Genomic DNA, 22,166 nt, shown 5'->3' with positions numbered 1-22,166 from the left:
CAAGGCATGAGGGTAGAGTCGAGATGGGGGCGGCCTGACGTCAAAGCAAGTCCAAGAACCAAGAGATAAGAGATCAAAGGCTCTCAAAGCAAGCCCAGGCCAAATCTTAAAAGCAGGAGATAAAGGATAATCTTCATACCAAGTACACTTATCATTGGGAAGCCCATGATCGACGACTTTGGAGATGTGAGGGCGCAGCTAGGGGAAGGGAGAGAGAAGAAACGGCGTCCATCCCACCAGGCCTAAGGATGCATCACAGTGAGCTGGCCACTGTCGCCAGCGGGAGAAACGGAACGACTTCATCAGCATTTTTTTCGTCTGCCGTCCAGCTGCCTGGAGTCACACAGACCTGGTAAGGCAGGAAATAACCTTTCGGGCTCGTCTCCTCCAGTTACAGGGCACTGACCGCTGCAACCGGGAAAGCTGAGAGTTTTTCATCATCTAACACATTTGCGAAATTCATTGGCTTTAACAAATTGTTCCCCGAACACCTGGCCTGGGCGTTCTCCTCTAACCGGCATGTGCTATATCATGTTTAGAAAGTGCTCCTAAGCTCTCACTTGCCTTGAGAAATATCCATCAGCTGTCAGAAAAGCTAAAACCCATCTTGGCTCTGGTGAAACGTTCGCTTCAGGGAAACACACAAGCCAATTTGGTCAGATTTAATAAGTTTTAACAAAATCCAGGTGAAGAAATCTATCTGGAAAAAGCTGAAGAATCTTACAAGCAGCTCTGAGAAATGATTCTCTTGGGGGGGGGGGGGGGCATTTATACCATAGTAGAAGGCAAACTGAAATCGAATTTCACAAATGGGAACTTTCATGTAACCCTGATCTAATACAATGGTTTCCAAACGTCTTGAGATCGTGTGGCCTTCCTGTACTTTACCCCCATGGCTTGGAACCCTCAGGCTTTGTCCTAGAGGTAATCAAGTTTAAAACCCATCAAATCTGAGCCCTCCCCAAAGACTACAGACAACCACCTCATAGAGCCTACTTTAAAAATATCTAGTTTGTATTATTTTGATTGTGAGACATGAGGGACACTATCCCTCAGGTTTAAGAGAAATCATTCCTTCTTCTGGCAGGACCTGCTCTGCTTTATGTGCAGAGGTGCAAGGCCAGGTCTGCAACTCAAGAGAGCTCCATTGAACACGTGTGAGTACTCGGTAACATAGAGGCAGGCTTTTTATAGAGCCCTTGTGTCCCCAAATTGGCTTCAGGTTTGCAACCCTAAGCTTTAGCATGACAAAGGAATAGGCACTGGATCTTTGCTAATAGGAATCATCTCCCAGAGCCTCCCAGAGGTGAGAGCTGGAAAGGGAGTGGTTCCCACTGTGGGAGCATCCAGAGGATTGAACAAGGCCTGACCTACTGCTCACCCGCCTGGCAAGCTCTGCCATGTTCCTCCTGCCACCCCAAAAGAGCTCTGTCCCAGTACACAACACTTTAGACACCTATGTGACTCTGAGAAGGCACACAGATGCTGGTGTTTAGAGCCCAATGCATGAGCTGAAGACTCATATTGTCTCCTTAAAGGGAAGTTCTAGAGGTTCAGGCCTAAAGTCCAACCCAGTTAGAAAATGGTTCTTGAATAAGAGTAAGCTAATGGCTGTGGCTTTAAAGAACCTACAGATGTTCTATTAAAAGCCCGCCACCAAACAGCTGTGAAAATAAAACAGCATTCCAGGATGGGCTTCCTCAGCGTGGGAGTCCACCCCAGAACCTGCCGTGGGAGTCCACCACTTATCACAGACACGTCAGCAACACCCAGGGACAGATCCACAAGGGGAGCTCTCTGTTCATTCTCCTTCCACAACTGAGATGAGCAAATGTGACTTTCAACCTTCTTAAAGTGATTCAGGTAGACACAGTAAAGGGAGCATTTAAGATTTTCATTTGGGACGTGTGCAGAATCTCTTGGTCCCAGGCCCCACTTTTCCCAAACAGAAAGAACAAACCCCAAGGGAAGTTCAACACATCTTTATGTACAAATGGTCAATGATACAGATGAAGTTACTTTTTATAAATATCTGCAGCAAATCCCCTAAAAAAGCTGTGAATAAAAACTACCTCTCTACACAAAGGGCCTGTCCATCCCCAAAGTGTGAACTGCAGGACAGCCTATTCTTAGCCAAACACTTGTGGGGCCTCCAGGGAAAGCCAGGAGCACTCTGGGACCAGGCAAGAGCCTTCCCACCTCCCCAGAGAGCCGAGGTGACTTGAAGGTCATCTGTTGCCTGGGACCTGGGAGTGATTAAACCCTTTCTTCCCAAGACTTCGGTCTTCTTTGTCAAGCTGCTGATTAAGCGGTCTCTCTGTTTCCTGGCAGTGGCCCAGAGGGAGGGAGGAAAGGAAACTACAATAGCATGAGGAAGTAAAAAACTCTGGGTATTTTGATAAAAAAAAAAAACACTTGGTAATCAACGTAACCCTGTGAAACCAATGGATCAGACTCACCAGAGGGAAAACTGTGATTGAGCATTCTGGGACCTACAGACAAGCATTTTTTTAAGGAAGATAATTACTTAGCACCAATTTCTCTCTCTGGTAATTTTTCCTTTCCTTCAGGCCCCTGGCTGTGATCAAGGCAGCGGGAGCACAGCTCAGCAGTGCTCTAATCCGGAACACAGCCGGGCAGGACCGAGCGCAGTCACTGTGGCAGCAGGAACGGAGCTCAGGCCAGAGCGCAGCCTCAGGCCATCCCGACTTGGATCGCGGCGGCCCCACGGTCCCCTCCTGGGGTTGCTGTGTGGCCTCCAGGCCCCGGGCTTCACTCAAAGCGCCGCAGGTGGTTGTACAGCGACTGCACGTAAGTGAAGACACACATGGGGTCCGGCTTGCGGCCCATCACCATCATATCCTCTACCTCGATGAGGCGCTCACAGTTGGCCAGGTTCCTGAAACACAGAAGCCCCATCAGAACGACGGGCCCTGCCACTCGCCGGCCCTGTGGCCTGTCATCCTGCCCCGCCACCCCCCACCTCCCCTTGCAGAGAACAGAACTCAGCCTGGAGCTGGAGGCGCCCAAGTGCCCCCCAACAGAGAATTCCGATCACCCCAGGAGAACCTGTGGAGTCAGTCTAACCCAGTGTTTTCCAAACTCCCACTCCAGGAAGCACCTATGCAGCTCATATTTTGATTTAAGTAGACTTACATCAATGTTTGGTCAAATTAAATTCCACTAAATTAAACTTCACTATCTAAATAAATTTTATTAATTTAGTTTAATTTTATTAAACATTTAAAATTAAATTTAAAAAATTCAATGTAGCCCAGCTGGGCATGGCTCAGTGGTTGAGCATCGACCTAGGATCCAGGAGATCGCAGTTCAATTCCCGGTCAGGGCACATGCCCGGATTGCGGGCTCGACCCCGGGTCGGGGGTTGTGCAGGAGGCAGCCGATCAATGACGACTCTCTCATCACTGATGTTTCTCTCTCTCTCCCTCTCCCTTCCTCTCTCTGAAATCAATAAAGATATATTTTTAAAATAATAAAAAAATTAAAAATTCAATGTATACCAGCAGTATGCAGAAAATCAGTGTAAAAATATAAACAATGTTAAATGAAACGTTATTCAAGGATCTGCTGTTGAAAGAATAAAGTAAAAATAAATTCACCCCCATGCCTCCTAAAACAGTGTTTCTAAACTTTTTTTTTTAACATGAACCCGTCAGAAAGGGAATTTTCATCACAATTCAGCACACACACACACACACACACACACACATACACGTAGAAATGAAGTTTCACAAAAATACTGACCCTTTCTACTACCAATTATTTTCTCTAGAATATTTCATCTTTATTTCTCCCCCACCTCTTTTTTTTAATGCTGGTTATGAGCCACTACATTGCGTTTACTATTGATGGGTTACAACTCAAATTTTAAAATATTGCCTAAAAATCATCGTGTCCCCTCATTCCTGGGCCGTGTGCCTCATGCTGTGGGAGACACTGGTTTAACTTTTGGCCACTGGTGCAGGTGCATGTGGGAACCGGGGCCTTTGACTGGGCTGTAAAGGAAGCTGGTCCCTCCGCCACCCCAGCTCAGAGGCAGCTGGAGGCACCACCTCGTGGAGGCAGTGTAGTGAGTGTCCATAGTTCAGGAACATCGTACTGGGCACATCTCTAGCATCAAGTCTTAAAATCACAGCCAACATGCTCTGGCATGCTGAGCAACACTCCCCCTGGGTGCCAGATGTGGCTGGCCTGGCATTACCAGGCAGAACCAAAAGGGCAAAGACAACTGACCTTGGTGTAATCGTCAGTGTCCTTCCTTCAACAGCTGTGTGCACATGTGCAGTTCCAGGGGTCCCCGGTCTTTTTCACTCCACATCACTAAGTGCATGGTTGTCAGGGTTCCCCCATCCCACCTCCATCCTTACTTGCTATATGACTTTGGGCAAGAGACTTAAGCTCTCCGGGCCTCAGTTTCCCCATCTGGAATAACAGCCACTTCACAGGGGGATGTGAAGATTAATGAGCTAATCCACGGAAACAAGATGGAACAAACGGTGTCTGGCACGTGGAAAGAGCTCAATAGACGTTACATATTATTACTGTTGCTGTTTTTATTATCACGCCTCACTTTGGATCAATCATTGGGGAGAAAAGCCCCAAATTTGAAATAGAGGTAGCCAAGGTCAGATCCTGGCTCTACCAGTTGCTTCACCTTTCTGTGCCATTTCCTTGGCAGAAAGTCAGCCTCCTGCCTCTGCTCCCCCTTTCAGCAGGCTCCCAGGTTGTGTGTCTTCGTGTGCCTTGTACCCCAGAGCTATGAACCAGTTCCCGTGGTTCATGCAGCACTTTCTACTAGTCCCCACCAACTCTTGAGCTTGCATGCTCCAAAGACAGGACCATGACATTAGCACAGGGCCCTGTTTCACGGTGCTGGCCTGATGCCGGGCCTCCTATCAGAAACCAAATGTCAAGGCGAAATGGAGACATCTGTCCCAGATCCCATTGCCGCCTCCCCCTCAGTTTGGAGCGGGCAGCTTGTAAGAGAATCCAACAGCTTTGTGTGGTGGCAAGTGGTTTGGCCCAATGAGCGGGCACCCTTGCTCCCCAGGTCAGGCCAGACATGGCTTAGTGTCAGGAAAGTCGGCGCTCTGACAAGGGCAGGCATGCAAAGGTGCTTTGTCCATGGTCAAGGTCTGAAAATCGGAGTTCTTCGGAGAGTTCTCCTGGGACCCAGTTCACCTTCCTGAGCTATCACTTAGCATCTGGTGCCCTCCTCACCTGCAGCCCAGGAAGAGCACCCTCTCCCTCCCCCTCTCCCTCCCCAGGCTGCTGGCAGAGGACCTCAGGTGTGTGTGAGCAGACTCCACATATGTGTCTAGGACATCACCACTGACCGCATGGCCTCAGCAGGCGCCCTGTTAAATGTGGGCAGCACTAGAGCCCTGAATCTCAGCCTTGGAAGAGAACTAAAATATCACCTCCAAACACCCCCATCAGAAGCACCAACCATCTCTGTGAAAGCCCTGCCCTGGCCTACTCACCTCCAGGTCCAGGGCAGGGGCCCTCATATCCTCCAAGGGCAGTTCGAATCCCTCCACAGGTGGCACTGGCCATGGAGATTTCCCTTAGTTTCTCATACTCTTTCCCCTCTGGAGTCTTTACACCTATTGGTCTCACAAGGCTATTCTCAGGTTAAATTTTTTCCCCCACAAAAGAGCCCTGTTGGAAAAGAATCTTCATATCCATGTCTTTCCCTGAAACTAAATGTTCTGGTTCCTTCGCTGGCCCCGAAGGGTGCCTGGGTCCTGTCCCCTGAGCTTATTCTGATTTCTTTCTTGCCCCCTCATGGAGTGCATCCCGAATTGCTGGCACATCCCACGTGTCGTCCAACCTGTGCAGGGACAGCAAGCTGACCCTCTTCTTTATTCTGGAGGTTGCACTGACCCTCAGAGTAATGACACCCCTGCCCAGGTGGCAAGTCTTCGAAATCCGGGTGGGGGTCAGGACTGGCGCTAAGGCCTCACCCTCTACCATCCAGACAGGAAGCGGTGGGCAAGGTGCTGGCTTCCCCAGCAAACAATCGGGGACTGGGCCATGTCCATCTGGCCCCACCCGAGCCGACCCACCACCACAGTAATGACGAGATTACCAGGCACCAAGGACACAGCTTATTAGACACAGGAGGTGAGAAAGGTGATGATCGGCAACTTTTACAAAACTATTTAAGTCTCAAATATTAGAGGCCCCAACTGCCTTTTAAATTTAAAAAAACAACCTGCTTTTGTATAAACGATGCATGCTTGTTTTAAATAATTCAAACAACATGGGATAGTCCAAAGGAGAAAATACAAATCACTTCAAATGTCACTGCACAGCAAGAACCAGAGTTAACATCTGTGTATGAGCCATTTTACATGGATTTACTGGGCCCTACCTTGTTTGGGGTTAAAAACGTTTAGGGGATTTTCTCCTATTCCTTGGTCTATGGTGATCTTCAGCCACCGAAGGGCTGGCCTGTAGGGAGGTGGGGGAGGGCTTGAGGGGTTATTTTTATTTATTTAAGCCTCTCTAAGACCAGGATGCCAGGGCTCGGACTGTAGCTCCTATCTGGTTTTAGGCAGAGACACATGGATACTACAAATAGCCTGGAAGCCCCTTCTGTTCTGAGTAACCGGAGAGCAGGGCACATTCCCCGCAGGGCAAGCGGGAGCCTCAGGCCGCACGTCTGGCTCCGCGGGAGATGAGGGGAAAAGGGTGCAGGGGGTCAAGTACCCATAAAGGGGCTGGCCCTCCGCTTTCCAAGTCCTGAGCACCTGTCCGACAAAGGGAGCTCAAGTTGCTGTCAACGCCGCGTCCGCTCACACAGATTAGGCCATGAGGAATCTCTGGGACCGTAAATTATTGGGGGGAGGGGGAGCACAGGCCACTTTCACTCCACAGGTCCAGATGCGTCTCCGTGCTTTTAAGGCACTTGCTCACGGAAGGATCTGGAAACTTTTCCTTCCTGATGTGAGGTGGACCCAGTGTTTGGAGGCCCCATCCGTCCTCTTTGCCCTTCCAAAGGCTGTGCCTTCCTCAGAGCCAAGGCTCCTCTCCTCCCAGGCTGCCTGCTCCCCAACTGCCTTTCTCCGCTCCCTCCTGCTGCCTGCATGGCTCTTGGCGGCTTCCAACGGCCCTGCAAGTCTGCTTGGCTATGGCTGGCAAACCTAAGGATACCTGTTAAGACACTGCTAGATGGTATCCTCAAGCAGGTATCTCCGTGCTTGCTTTCCATCTCTAACCAGCCTATTGTCCAAGTAACTGGGTGATCCAAGCTACTGTCCTCCCAAGAAACCTCGGACAGGCAGGCCCACCTCCCAAGCCCTCTCCGCTAAGTACCTTCGAGATAATCTCCCCAATGACTCATGAGGGGAGGCGCCTTCCCAGACTCTGAGCAAGCTCCCCACACAGACATGCTGGCCCCCTCAAGTCAGCAGAAAAACAAGAATGCATTTCAGGGGCCTGGCAGACCATCCTCCCCTCCCCAACCAGGAGCAGACTCGGGCCACAGGGAGGCAGGGCCAAGTTTTTTACCCCCACTGTTTGCTCTGGGGAGGAGGGAGGCAAAACCTGGAGCAGCCTCCACCGCCACTCCCCCAGGCTGGGGACAGAAGAAACATCTGTTTGGAGTCTGGAGGCTCCACGCTCAAACCTCATGCTGGGAAAGCACAGCCATGAATCGCTCAGGCTCTGACTGCCAAGGGAAGCTGTGTTCTCTGTGAGCTGGGGTGCAGGGCCATCACCCCATGGCCCAGGGCCTCCCTGTCCTTGCCACAGGTCCAGGGCCGAGGATGACCAAGGCAGCCAGGGCATAAGCTGGCACTGTCCGGCCCACTGGACTTGGAGAAATCTATAAGCCAAGAGTGGCCTCACCCAGCTGTGGTGGGTCTCGGGGTGCCCATGTCAGAGATCCAACCCTGCAGAGTCTGACAGTCTGATTTTTGACTGTCCCCGTTTCCAGGCTTCAGGCAGCTGGGCCTCATCCTGGGGAGGCGCCCCTCCCCAGCTTCGTGCACTTGGCTCTACTTCACCATCGTCTGGATCCAGTTGCATAACACACTCCATCCAAAGCTGTTTCTGCAATTAGGATGACAGCTAATCCCAAGCAGCCAAGAAAGAGAAGGCTTTTAAAGTATACAAGGAGTTCTTATGACCCCAAGGGGGCCGAGAGTCGAAGCGCGTCATCCGAGACAACACAACAGGGGCAATACTCATGTTCCAACAACTCGGGCCAAGGCGCAGGGAGCCAGGTCTCCATTCTGCCCCCAGACTGAGAGCTGCTGCTCAGAGGGGCGGCTGCCTGGCTCAAGGCGAGCCCTTCAATACCGAGTGTGGGTCTCGGGGCCGGTCACCTGCTGGCTTGGACGTCTTCTCTGGCCAGGCTCCTGCGGGTGTGGGGGCTGGGCGGTTGGGCAGGGAAAGGAGTGAGGAGGCCGGCAAGGCTTGGGGTGAGAGCACCTCCTAGACATGGGCCCTGGGCACACAGACCAGAAACAAAGCAGAGGCTTAAGTTACCCGCACAAAGGCAGGTGGGCGGGTGAGCAGGAGGGAATGAGCTTGTTCCTCCAAGAAACTCTGCTTTGGGGAGGCCTTCCTTCCCTCTGACTTCCTCCCCTTAACTCCTTGAGGCGTAGCATCAGGTGGCCCTGAACGCACTCATCTGTACCCCATGCTACTTTGGGCCCTCAATGGACGAAGCAATGGCCCCCCTGCCCTGGTGTGACAGCAGGGGAGCGAGGGTACTGCAACGCACCTGGCTCCACTCCCTCGCTCCTGCCCACACCTTTAAGGACTCCCTCACTGACTCAGCGCGAATGCACCCCTGCCAGAACCCCAGCAGCTACATCCCGCTTCGCCTTGCTCCCGACACTCAGAGGGTTGCCCTCAGACAATGACCACATCCCACTGGCCTCCCAAGCGCCTCCCGATCCCAGAATTGTCCCCGACCAATCTCCCCATGAGCGGGTAGGCAATTTCATATGAAACAGCACAACAACGTTTAGGGAAGCAAGATCTACTTATTGGAGATGTTTTTTAAATGTCCCCCAGGCAGACATTACTGAATTTCCTGACGATCAGCAGCTGTGGCTCGCCTAGGCAACTACATCTTTCCACCAGCCCAGGGAGGACAGACTCAGTGCTTGCTCTGAGGGACTTTAATCCCACTGCCCGTCATGCCCTGTCTGTGGCTAGTCCCCCAGACCATCTTTTGCTGGGCCAGCCACCCAGCAAAAAGGGCAGGTGTACTGAGGAGAGAGCCCGGCTCCATGACCCAGTGCTGGGGGATCCAGTCTCCCCATCTATTCAGGAGAGACAGACTGGATGGCCTCAAGGTCCTTGGCTCTGCAGATGGCTGCTCCATACTCTGCCAGCCCCTGTGCTCCAGCCAAACAGAAGTCAGGCTACAGGACTGGGCCAGGAATGCTAGCCAGTGGGACTGCCATATACTCACTCAGCCATGGTGAAGGCCAGCTCGAAGTTCTTCTGCGGCTGCGTGGGGCTCAGGGAGCTGTAGTCGAAGGCATCAGGGAAGAATGAATGCACCAGGGCACAGAAGGCCATTCCATCGCTCCAGCTGGAGGAGAAGTTCTGCAGGTCCACGTGCTGCAAGCAAGGCGAGGTCCATGCAGACAGGTGAGGGTGCAGGCAGGCGAGGCCCACCTCAGCTCCCCTACCCAATTTTACCCCACAGGCAGATTCTCCCAACCCCTCCCCAAGGTCCACCATCCACTCAGCTCAGCCACAGCTGTAGTCACCAGGCCTCACCCCATGAGGGGCACTAGACCAGTCTACATGAGTCCAGACACAGGACTCCTGGGATGTGCTAGGAACTGACCTGGGAGGCACAATTTCTCTAGCTCCTTACCCACCTCACCCACCCCCGCCTAGGGTTCTTATGCTAGCCAGGGTAACTAAAGCAGGAGGTGATGCTTAGTCTGGTGGGATCCCAGGGGCCGGGTGGGACCCTGGGCTCACCTGGTAGCCCAGAGTCTTGTTGCGACACCACTCAAGCAGGATCTGCTTGATGCTGCTGGCGCTGGCCACCCCAAAGCTCTGGGACCGCTTCAGCTTGGCCCGGGCCTCGCCCTTCCCCCTGTGGAGAGAGTACAGCCTGCCATGGGGGCTGTCCCTCAGCTTCCATCTCCTCTGAGAAGCAGGGGAGTCCCCAGACATTCCCACACCATCAGCAAGATGGTCCCACCTGCTCTGCTCACCCAGGGGAGGTGCTCTGTCAGTATACAGCTTCCCTCACCCCCCATGACCCCCACATACCAGCTACACAGCTGCCCTTGATGATATCTGGCAAGAGCATCATCCCCCCCTTCCAACCTCCAGGTGCCCCTTGGAACCCTCTTAACACCTATTACCCCCCTCCTTCCAAGCCTCCCTCTGAGGCCACCTGTGCTGATGGCTCTTTTCTGGCCAAAAAGGATGGTTTCCTTCTCTGGGCCCCAAGAACACTCCCTAACAGCCGAGATGAGGTTGTCTGGGCCACTGGGGACACTCCCTGGGTCTGTCTCCCTCACTAGAGTCTAAGCCTTGAGAGCCAGTACTGGGGACCTCTCATTATCACAGGCCTGCAGGTGTCACTACCACACACTGACAGGAGGGCCACATAAGTATGCAAGGGTGGGTCCCATCACTAAGGGAAGGATTTGAGGCATGACAGTGGACCAGTGCGTACTCGGGTCCTGGGTGTCACTTCCCAGCTCCTGCTAGGAACCCCAATCAACTGCCCTCCTGGTCTTGAGGAGGGCAGAGGAGGATCTCATCAGGCCTTGCCTGGCCCCCTGCCCCCAGCCCACCCTGCGGCCCAGCCCTGACACCCTGTGTCTTGCCCAAGAGGTCACATCTTAGGGAAGGGCCCCTGGGGAATAGCACAGGGCCAGCATTCCTGCACTGTGCCTTCTGGACCCTGGTCTGGCTCTGGATCTGGGCTTATGCTGCGGGCCCGGGCCTGGTCTGAGGACTAACATCCGTACTTGCCCACTGTATCCTGCTCCCACTTCTCAAACAAAGCCTTCCGGGCCTGCGCACTCGAGGTTCGGGGCAGTGTCTGCGACCTCACCAGCTCCCGGCGATGGGCCTGAGTGGTAGCTGGCAGCTGTGGGGATGGGGGCGACTGGGATGGCGTCACCAGAGGTGGGCTGAGGAGAGAACCACGGAGTCAGGAACGAGTCGGGAACCCATGTCCAGCCATCACTAGCTCACACATGCCCCGGGCTCCTCCTCCCCACTGAGTGTGAAATGAGGCAGAAACGGGGGCTTGGTGGCAGGCAGAAGGAAGAAGGCACCGCCTGCTCCAGGCTCTGACTGGTTAGGCAGGTTTTCTGAACTGAGCTGCTGTCTGAAGCAGGCCTGGCCAGCATGCCCAACTCCAACTCCAGCAGAGAGAATGGCCCCTCACTGGGTGAGGGGTGTCAATGCCCCAGGCAGGCAGGGGACATCCTCTCAGGCAGGAGGTGCACCCAGAACCAGTCCCACCAGAACCAGACTCCCCTCCTCCACCACCACTAGATAAGACCCTCTTTGTTTTCCCCCTGGAAGAGTTGGCCAGAAAGTCACAATTCTTTTATTATTAAAAGAAAAAGAAAGCCAAGCCAGTCCCCCATCCCCATCTCCAATCACAGTCCAGCTGGCCTGGGGGAACACGAGGACTCCCACAGGCCAGGAGGAGGCCTGTACCACAGGAACCCTGCAGGCCTGCCCTAGCCTATGGCCCTCCAGGTACCTTCAGTCCAGGGGCAGGAAGCACCCTGGCTCGGAGGGACCCTAACCAGGATGGATGGGTGGATAAAGAAGGGAGTGGGAGACCCTCATACCCTCCTTCCTCCAGGCGGACGGAGACACCCCTCCAGCCCTTTGACAGGCTTGTTTTTAAGGGTCCACTCCATAGAGAAACCAGCCTGCAGCCACACTTCTCCAAACAAAACTCCCCACCCCACCCCACTGCCTCATTTCCCTGCTCTGAGCCTCCCCCACAACCTTGCTGCCTCTGCTCTGGAGGCAACAAGCCAAGGAGTGTGCCTCCTTCTGGAGTCAGCACAGGGAGCTCCCCAAAGGTGGCCTGGGCACCTAGGATGACACCTAGGGAGTGATGATCTCACCCACCAGAAACACAGGCCCTGACTCACCTGTCATTGTTCCTGCCTGGTGTCACTGCCCCATAGCCAGAGCCCAACAAGGACCGTGAGAGAGAGTTCTTCTCTGTGGGACAAAGGGAGGGGGAGAAATAACATACCCTGGTCTCAGAGAGGGCCGCCCTCGCCTGCCTCCCTCTGACCCTGCTCTGCACTGTTTACCCAGCATTACTCCATGGGAGGACCCCTGGGCTAAGCTGGCCCCACCTCAGCCAACAGTTGAGAAGACAGGAGGCTGAGAACATAAAGCAATGACATGAAACGTCTTTTAAAGTGTCCCACCTGCTTTTGGGAGCACAGAGTCCAGGGCCTCCTGTGCTATGTACCCAGCAAATACTTTGTTCCCAAATCCTCACTTTGGAAGCCCATATGGCCCCACCCAGGTCTACCATGGAGGCCTGACCACAGGTCCATGTCAGGCCTAGGGGGGACTATGCCAAAATGTGCAAGGTAAAAGGCCACCTTCTAACCACAGCCTGGACCTGTAATAAAACCCATGGCTGTCACCTGCAAAGGATGGTGCTATATCATGGCCGCTATGGCAGAGGAGTCTGGCAAGGATGGGCCCCCCTGGAGGGTGCAGACAGGCCAGAGAAGGGAGTCATAGTGATAGGCAGGGGAGCTGGGGCTTAGCCCCAGATTTCTTGAGTCTCTGGCTGAACATCCCCCCACCCCCTGCCCTCCCTCCAAGGCCAGAGTTGGGGTTTGCCCCCCAAACCCCTGCTCCTACCACTGGGACTGGAAGTCCAGGGTGTGGTGGCTTCACTGGGGCTGGAACTGAGGACCCCCAGGACAGCAGCAGACGTAGGCGAGAGAGCTGTGGCTGAGGTCTCTCCAGAGAACCTCTCGGAGACCCGAGTGACAGCCGTGACTGGCTGGTGGGGCAGCCCCAAGGAAAGGCTCATGGGCCGAGACTTGCGGAGTTCTGGTGCCGGGAAGGTCTGGGCGGCCTCAGGGGGTCCATCACCTGGACCTGGACATGTGACAAGAGGGGGACAGTAGTGTTAGCCATGGCATCCACCAGGGCCTGACACCCCAGGAGGGCTCCAGCCTCCCTGAACCCTCCTCCCACCTCCTCCAAGAAGGCCTCCCTGACCACTCCAGTCTCCCTGACCTCCCCCTAATGAAGACTTTTCACTGCTCCAAACTGAGTTCAAGTGTTTCAACTTCCCCTCACAGCCAGGTCAATGGCCTGTCCATCCACTCTCTACCCTGCTCAGCCCTGGACAACTTCTCAGCCCCTGCTTGCATTCCTCCAGAAACAGGAAAGCTCACCACCTTCCAAGATCTCCCATTTCCCTCAGTGTTGAAATCTACTTCACTCTGAATGAGGCTGCTCTCCTGGCAGCCTCTCCATGCCTTGGGGTTTAGGCTCAAGTCACTCCACGCAGCCAAGGGATGGCCTGGCACAGATGCATGGCCGCCAAGGCCCTGACCCCAGAGCTACCCATCCATCCCTCCTCTACAGTCGGCCCCTACCTGTGCCTGGCTGGTGCCCATTCTCGATGATGCACAAGTTTGAGGTCCTTCTCATCTCCGCCTCACTGGCCTCATCGTGATGATCCACACTCTACAGAGACACAAACACCGCAAAGGCCCAGTCGGCCAAGGCCGCTGCCCCCCCCCAAAATCGCTCCCCAAAGCCCCTCCTGATTCTGGCAGGGAAAAAACAGTCACACGTGAAAAAGAGAGCTACCATGATGGGCCAAAGACACACAGCAAGCTGGGGCAAACCCAACCCCAGCTGTTGAGCTCCTGGGATTCTGTGAGGCAAATGCCGCCTCCACTGGGTTCATCTCAGAACCCAAAAATGCTAGGAGCAAAGGTCAAGAAGGAGGGTTCCAAAAGAGTGTGTGAGATGCCTCCCCCACCCCCGCCATCCCAGGCTGGACCAGATGACCGGGGTCAGGAGAGTCTGGCTCCGGCTCATCCCAGCAGGGCAGGCTGGCGTGGCTGCCTGTGTGGAAGCAGCTGAAACACAGAGACATACATAAGCGCCTTCTGTGCCAACAATAGGTACTGGAGCCCTCCTGTTGGATGCAGGGTCACAAGATTTGCCCAGATGTCCAGAGCACAGGGGCCTGATTGGCTCCACAGCAGCCCCTCCATCCACTCCACACTGCAGAAGTGGAGGAGGGGTGCAGAGAGAGAGCCAAGAGCCAGAGCCAGCGGGAGAGCCTGGCATCCTGGCTGTGCCGCCAATCACCAGGACCTGAGTTAGCTCATGCCCCCTCTGAGAATCAGTTTACTTGTTTGAAATATGGGAGTAGGCTATGCAAGTGCCATGTGAGTATCTACTAAGTGTCAGGCCCTTTTTCTGGGCTTGCCTCTTATACCAACTTGCTTCTGTCCTCCCAGGTACATGCTACCAGCCCCATTTTACAGATGGGACGCAAGGGCTCAGAAAGGGCATGTGCACAGTCCAAGGTTACACACAGTGAGAAACAGCCAAGAGAGACATTCTCCTCAAGTGTGGTCCTGCCATTCTCACAGTGAGGGACGTGTGGAGGGCTCAGAGTGTCTATAAGGCTGCTGGGGTCTGCTGGCAAGAGCAAGCCCAAGGCAGACCCCTACCAGGGGCTCTACTAAGTAAGAACCCAAAGTGGATGGCTTGAGAGGTTGGCTGTATCTCTCCCTACATGCCTCCAGGCTGGTCCCCTTGTCTACAAGGTTCCCAGGTGACCAAAGCCCATTCCTGGGCCCCAGATGGCTCAGTTACGCCTGCAACCCGTGGGTCCCCTGCCATGGAGAATCGGTCTGGTGGGGGAACCAGGACTGTGAGCAGAGCGCCAAGGCAGCATGAGGGGTGTGCCTAAGACAGACTTCATCCAGCCCAGCAGGTCAGGGAGGGCTTCCCAGAGGCAGGGGTGCCTGAGCCAAGTCTAGAGTAAGCCAGGCAGACAAGGAGGGGAGGCCATTCCCAGCAGAGTGACTAGTGTCCATGAAAGCAGACAGACATCAGGGCACAAAGCATTCTGATCTGGTGTCTGCTGAAGCACCACGCAGCCCCAAGAACTTGGACTTGACTCCTTGAACAAGAAAGAGCTGAAGGTCATCAGCTCTGTGTTTTAGGAACATGCCTTAGAAGCCAGGAAAAGAGTGGCATGGAAGGGGGAGACCAGATGGCCAGCCGCCTCGCCAGTCCCAGGTGGGGATGTGAGGAGGGGAGACGGGGCAGAGGGAAAGCGAAGGGCAAGGACTCAGAGCTGTGAGGAGAGTGAGTGGATGTGGAGAAGTGAGGACACCACTCCTCCTCCAAGCTGGGCATCAGGCTTGAGTGACAGGGCTAGGAAGGGAGAGGACATTGGTGGGGAAACAAGAACTTCAGCTTGGGACATGACAAGGGTAAGGTGCCCTGGGGCATCGGGGAGTTGAGGTCAGGAGGTAGCTGGATATTGGAGTGTGAAGTTTAAGAGAAAAGACAGACAAACGATGAAGAGGCAGGAGTCTCAAATCCAGAGCACAGCGGAGGGGGCGCTGGCTTGGGGCTGATGGGGCCAGGGATGCAGCACCACATCTGGGGGCAGAAGGGACATCTGAGGAGACAGAGCAGTCAGGCCGGTAGGAAGGAAACCAGAATGCTAGAAAGGTAGGTGGAAGTATGTTAAGAAGTCAGGCATGTCAGTGGCGTCCAAAGGTGGCCTCGGGTCAAGGAAAAGAAGGTCAAGGTGAGATCGAAAAAGCGTCCATTGGGTTTAGCAAAAAAGAGGTCACTGGTGACAGTTTAGGACTGAATCCAGAGGTGGGGGTGGGGCACAGGAGATGGCCTGGGGGAGAAGCCGGGGAGAAAGGGAGACCATACAGTAACTTTAGCCATGAGGGGAGAGGGGCAAAGGGGTTAGAGGGGTTCTTTCAGATGGAAGGGACAGGACAACATTTACAGGCTGAGAGAAAGGCTGCAGCAGGGTGAGGGGACCCTCTGCAGGGTAGGGTCTCAGGGGAAGTGAGGGAGGACAGGACTCAGAGCCTGGCCTTGGAGAGAAGGTGACCCTTCAACTTCGAATTCAGGAGGGGGAGGGGCCAGGCCCACTCCAAGGAACTATGGAGGTTGGGGTGCATCTCCTGGCATCCCAGCATGGGGAGGGACCCCTAGAGCCACAATGTTGCTAACTGGAAGCCAACTCAGCAGGAAGTGGAGAAAGAGCCAGTCCATCCTGAACCCCAGCCCCCACCTATCACCAGGTGCCACCCAGCTCTGGGGTCTCCATGTCCCCCCACCCACCCTGCTCTGGTCCAACAGGTTCCACAGGTCCACGAAGGGGCTTAGAGGAACAGGCTGATGAGGAAACCATTTTCCCAGGAATGTGGGTCTCTATGGGAGGGAGGGGGGCACAGTCACCTGCCCCTGCATGTTACAGCCGCGCCCCCAACCCCCATGATGCCCCAGGGACCAGACATCACAACCAGATAGGAAGGAGGTTCTGGACCAGCCAGATTCCTGCCAAGGGGTCTCAGCAAAACATAGGGGAAGGGGATAGGGCTACCTCATGTTGGGAGGACCCACTGCAGTTGGGTGGGGACTGAGCCCAAACTCCTAGGTCCCCTGCCGCCAACTTCCCATCCCTATGACTGGAGCCACTCCTCACCCAAGGAAAGGACTCTGCCCACACCTTAAACCAAGGGGCTATTTGGAGACCACCCTGCAACCCATCATCGCATAAGCCCAGGGTGGAAAGGGTCACCCATAACCTAGACTAAAGGCTCTTACCAGAGTCAAGGTTTGGGACTTGGGTCTCCTACCCCAACTCAGGGCTCTGCCCACAAAATACTCTGCCTTCTAGAGGGCAGGGAGGACAACCCAAGAAGAACTTGTCCCCCAGGACCTCGGGCAGGGTGAGCCATCTTAGTCAGATGAGGGGGAGAAAAAGTGTAAGTGGGGTAACTACCCTAGTGGGACCTGAGCCCTTTGCCGAGCTGGGCTGGAGGGAGCATTTACCCTAGTCTCCAAGCCCACCCATGGAAGTTCTCCCAATGGACTTCCTTTGGTGGGGGGGCAGCCTGACTCGGCCACAGGGAAGGGAACCAGGGAGGGACCTCTGTGTGCTGGTTAGAAACCACTAGAGAGCCCTGAGGACAGGAACTGGTCCTGCTGAGCTGGCCCTAGAACCTCCAAGCTCCCCATCTGGGCTTTCATTTAAGAAGGAGAGAGAGCCCGGGGAACGTTAGAGAGAGTGGGGGGGATGTGATAAGTCTGACTTCAGAGACCCTCCCACGGGGAAAGTTTTTAAACACTTTTATGAGAGCAGGAATAGTATTTCAGGCACTCCTGGTGCTGTGTGATCCCACGGAGGTTCATGTGTAGACATGGGAGCCCATGCGGGAGTCCATGCAGATGCCCAGCACAAACAACATACACCCCAAACCCCCCTCCTATGCCAGTTAACCCGGCTGCCCGGCTCTCCTCCTCGTTCACACCACAGTTTTAAAAACTCAATTCAAACTTCTCCCCAAAGTGTTTAACTCCCTTATCACACAGTGTGTCTGGGAAAGGAAGGCAGATAAGGCGAGTCTGGTTTCTCTCATGGTCAGGCCTGACACCTCACTCCTGGCAGTAGTTCCTAAGGGACTCCACTACCTTGGCCATGGAGACCCAGTGGCTACAACTCAGCTGAGAGGACATTTCCAGGGAACAACTGTGGCCCAGCCTCCAGGGCCTGGCCTGGCCTCAGGCTGCTGCCATCCACCGGAGGCCCCCAGCTGGCTCCCTCCACCCACCAGACCACAGCTGTGGCTCCATGGACACTTCTGTGAACAGTCTGGGTTGAAGTCACTGTTATATCCAGCCACCCTGCTCAGTACGAGAGGCTCAACTGGGCTGGGCCAATCCCCCTTGGTTTAGATACAAGGAAACAGGTCTAGATGGAAGGAGGTGCCCCCAAGGCCTCACAGCTAATGCCCCCAAACCAACTGTCTGCTCCAAGGACTCAGGCTTCCTACAGGGAGTCCTCCCTGGTTACTCCCACCCCACTACCCTGCCCTCTCCCTCCTCCTGGAGCCTCCCTGGCTGCTCTTCTGTTTCCTTGCTACCTGGCTATTGTCAGACCTGGGTAAGCCAGATGAGGAAGGTCCTTAGCAAGGTCAGGGTTTGTGTACTCAGAATTCAGGGCACATTTACATGCTGAGTGCCACCCACCTCCAACCCCTACAGTCCCCACTTTAAAACAGCAGGAGGCAAAAAGGACTCCCATTCTCATTGCTTGATACAGAGGGGCAGCCTAACACCAGCTTCCACAATGCCTGACCATTGAGATGGGGGGCAGAGTGAAAGGCCAGAAAAGCAGCAGTCCTTGCACCCAGCCATGACCCTGTCCAGTCTTGCCCTGGTTGATGACCAAGTGCCCAACAACACACTGTTGGTCACAGCACATAAGTGGGAACATGTGGGTGGCTCCACACAGTCCCCCTCACCGCCAGAAACTGGTTGGGAGCCTGTGTTGGGGCTTCTGAGAGGTGGGCTGCAAGAGAAGTGGGGACCAGTGCTTCTAGTCAGGTGGGAGAACTGCCTCAGGCCCAGGGAGCCATGCTCAAGGAGCTGCTGAGCCTCGGAGCCACTGGAGACCCTGACTACCCTCTGCCCACAGTACTTAGCCATGCTTACTGTTCCACCTCATCCCAGGCCTTTCTGAATTCCGCAACCTACTCCCAATCGTGTCTCCATCCTGCCCCCAGCCGCTGCAGCATCCCTGCTGAGCCCAAACCATGGAGAAGGCTCCCCTCTCTCCATTTCTAAGGGTGGGCTCTACAGGGCCTCCTAGCTCCCTGGCAGCTCCATGCACCAGGACATGCAGGGGCTGCGGCGCACAGCGTGGAGTGGTGCGTGGCCAAGGCGCTGTGCCTGGCCTGCCCGCTGGGGCGCACCATGGCCAAGCTGCAACAGGACAAACAGTGGATGCCCTGTGCCCAGGGCTCCTGCCTACCCTCTCCTTCTGCACAACTAAAGACCTCACCCGCCCTAAGGCTTCAACTACCAGCTCTGTCCTGGTATCTCCCTAACTTGTGGCCTTGACCACTCTCAGTGCAACAGATCTGTGACTCTTAATTGCTCTGGGACAGCTTCACCCTGGATATCTCACAGCCCCTCACATTCAGCACCACCCAAACGGAACCCAGCATCTCTACCAGATCTGTGACCCATTAGTCCCCCAGGCAGAGCTCCTCCCTCTGCCCCCCTACTAATATCCAAAGACTAGCTCACCCTGCTGATTCTCCCTCTGAGGTCCCTCTCCAAGGCAACCCCAGCTCCCCATCCACCCACCACTGCCCCAGCTATGACTGTCCTCTCTCCTTGGACCATCATAATCAAGTTAGTCTGTCTCCAGCCACCTTCCAACCCACCATCAATCCTTGAGGGAGCTTACCAGATACAAGGGGGACCCTGTCCCTCCCCTGCCCAGGGCTCCTCATCCACCACCCCATATCCGAGAAGACTAGTTCACCTCAGGTGATCATGGCCAACTCCCACTGAAAAAGTTGGATGACTGGAGACAATCCTCTCACATACGTATGTGTATGCATGTACGTATACATATTCATACATATATAACTCTGGGAGTATTTTTCTTTAAACTTGGACAGCTGCTTCCACAAGCAGACAAGTAGCATATGCATGTTAAAATAAAATCTCAGAAACAGCCGATGACACAGTTTACTAGGCACATGAGCCCACAGTGCTGGCTTTATACCATGGACATGCAGTGTGTCATGCTCATAGAACAGAATTAAATGTACCCCTATTTTCAGACACTTCATATAGAACACTGGTACACCCAGGAGCTTTGCCACCAGCACATTTAAGCACCTCTCATGCCCCAGGGACAAAGCCCAGCTCCCTTACCCAGCATCCAGAGGGCCTTCACAACTTGCCCCTCCACTCATACCCATCAGGCTCCCCTCTGGCCAGATTGTCCTTTCAGCCTTTTGCAGGGTGCATGCACAGCCCCCCCCACAGCACCCCCATCTACATCAGCAGCAGCAAGCCCTGGGCCTTCAGCACAAAGCCTTCCTGCCTGCGACACCCACTGGGAAGGGATGATTGTGTTTGGAGCAGAACATCTGTTCTGGCTGCCTGCACTGTTGGTACTGCTCTGTCTGGGGCCATCTCCCACCCAGGCTGGGACCTCCAGGGGCAAGAGCTAATCTGATCCCCCTCCCACTGGCCCCCTGAGGTGCAACCCCGCCCACACAGGAGACCTGAGTACCAAGGGGGGGAAGCAGGTGCAGACTACTCACAGTCAGACCCTGGAAACCCAACCCAAACGCACACGTCTGAGCAGCGTGGAAAATCCCACCTAAGGGCCACTGCACACACCATGGAAACAGTCTAACCGGCCACTCCGAGAGGCCCCATGCTCAGGGTAGTGACTGGTCCACACCGGCCGCCACCCCACCCCCACCCCACCCCCACTCGGTGTGGGCCTCGGGCCAGTCACCGAGCTCAGGAATCCAGACACTGCTCAAGGCTGGTTTCTCCATCTCTGCCTTCACGGGTAAGGGATTTGCCCCCTGCAGTGCGAGTTCCAAACCCGGCTGCCCGGCTGCACCTGACCAGATGGCGTCCTCCCCTCCCCCACAACGGGGCTTGAGTTCTCAATCTGGGTTAATCAATAACCGGAACCGTCAGGCCTCAGTGAAGCGGCAACGCGGGGGGCGGGGGGGGGCCGTGAATGGAGGCGAGGGAGTAGGGGGTGCTGACCATGCCGGCGAGGCCCCGGGCCGTGTAGAACCGTCAGGGGCCGGACCTCGGCGCCCAAGCCCTTAGTGTCGCGGGACGGCGGGGAGAGGGAGACAGAACTTGGGGCAATAAAGGCATGGCTCCAAGAAGGGAGGGGGCCCGGGACAGGTGCCGCGGGCCGGCCAGGACAGTGCTTCGCGGCCTTCCCCAACTCCGGAATGGGGCCGCGCTCCCACCAAGTCCTCGCGGCCGGTGGGGGCACAGCCCCCCGCCCAGCAGACGCACACTCGGGCGGCCGGGCGGCACCTGCGGAGCCCCGCTCCCCCGGCGCCCGCGCCCGCGCCTCCCGAGGCTCACCTGGCCACGGCCCGAAAGCGAGAAGCTGGCGTGGCTGGCGAAGCGCGCGGAGCCCAGGCGCGGCGCGTGGTCCGGGACGCCCGGCGCCGGCGGAGGGCTGGGCGTGCCCGGTGTGCCGGGGGCGGGGGACAGCCCGGTCGCCAAGCCCAGAGCCTCCACCTGGCGCGTCAAGCGCTCGAGCTGCGCCTGCAGCCGCTGGTTATCGCGCTGCAGCTCCGCCACGGTGCGCGCCAGCGGGCCGGCCAGGCGCAGCGCGTCGGCCACGCGCCGCTCCACGCCGCGCTGCAGCCCCTGCATGTCCTCGTGCAGCGCGCGCACCGCGCCCTCCAGCGCCGCCTCGTAGCGGCCCAGCGCCTCGCGCACCACGCGCGCCTCCTCGGCGTCCGGCGCCGGCTCCATGGCCGAGCAGCGTGCGCGGAGCCGAGCGCGAACCTCGCCGCGGGAGAGGCCAAGCTCCGCAGCTCTTGGCCGCGACTGGCGGCGGGGAACTGGGCTCGCCCGAGGGGCGGTGGGCGGGGCGGATGCGGGGCGGGGCGGGCCCCGGGAGTCCGGGGACTGGGCGCCACGTGGGGGCGGGGCCTGGGGGCGGGGCCGGGGCCGCCTCCCGGCCACCCCCACCCCGAGACCCGCGTGCTGGTTTGAGTTGAGGACCCCCCCGGAGGCACCGTGGGAGAGCGCGCCCCGCCCGCCTGCTCCCTCGGTGCGAGTCCCGGGGGTTAGCGTTGAGTCCAAGGCCCCCCTCGGGGGAGCGGCGCGGCCTGGGAGAGGGGCTGCGGGCCCCCCGGAAGAGGCCCTGCCCTCCCAAGTGGACTTTAGTTCGGAGACCACATACGGAGGACTATGCTTTCCCGAGGCGTTCTCGACACCAGGTCCCGGTTCCCACTGGGGGTGGGGACTTCGGCACCGCCCAGGGAGACTTGAGAGCAGCAGCAGCAGTCCCCATAACGGCCCCCTGACCCTCACCCTGGGCTGGGCACTGCCCTCTCTACTGCATG

At 56.1% G+C, this 22,166-nt stretch overlaps 1 protein-coding gene across 1 annotated transcript; it reads right to left on the bottom strand.

Moving 5' to 3' along the window:
* Positions 1-647: 647 nt before the first annotated feature.
* On the bottom strand, positions 648-21,654 carry SMTNL2 (smoothelin like 2). Its single transcript, XM_081161132.1, has 8 exons — positions 21,172-21,654; positions 13,623-13,713; positions 12,874-13,116; positions 12,138-12,210; positions 10,986-11,150; positions 9,979-10,096; positions 9,455-9,606; positions 648-2,899 (listed from the first exon to the last, which is right to left on the bottom strand). The coding sequence occupies exons 1-8, from the start codon at positions 21,568-21,570 to the stop codon at positions 2,773-2,775; spliced, it is 1,368 nt and encodes a 455-aa protein (XP_081017258.1). The 5' UTR covers positions 21,571-21,654; the 3' UTR covers positions 648-2,772.
* Between the last annotated feature and the right edge of the window lie 512 nt (positions 21,655-22,166).

Source organism: Miniopterus schreibersii, assembly GCF_964146895.1.
Source record: "Miniopterus schreibersii genome assembly, chromosome: 16".
Classification (NCBI taxonomy): domain Eukaryota; kingdom Metazoa; phylum Chordata; class Mammalia; order Chiroptera; family Miniopteridae; genus Miniopterus; species Miniopterus schreibersii.
Note: the sequence above shows the minus strand (reverse complement) of the source record. Positions and strands in the feature narration are given on the sequence as shown.

Bases quoted from the DNA above. Each gene is read 5' to 3' on its own strand.
- SMTNL2 (XM_081161132.1), bottom strand. From the start codon at position 21,570: ATGGAGCCGGCGCCGGACGCCGAGGAGGCGCGCGTGGTGCGCGAGGCG. The intron at 12,211-12,873 runs GTAGGAGCAGGG...TTTGTCCCACAG, and splicing joins CTGGACTTCCAGTCCCAGTG to AGAAGAACTCTCTCTCACGG. The intron at 11,151-12,137 runs GTGAGTCAGGGC...TTCTCTCCTCAG, and splicing joins CCAGGCAGGAACAATGACAG to CCCACCTCTGGTGACGCCAT.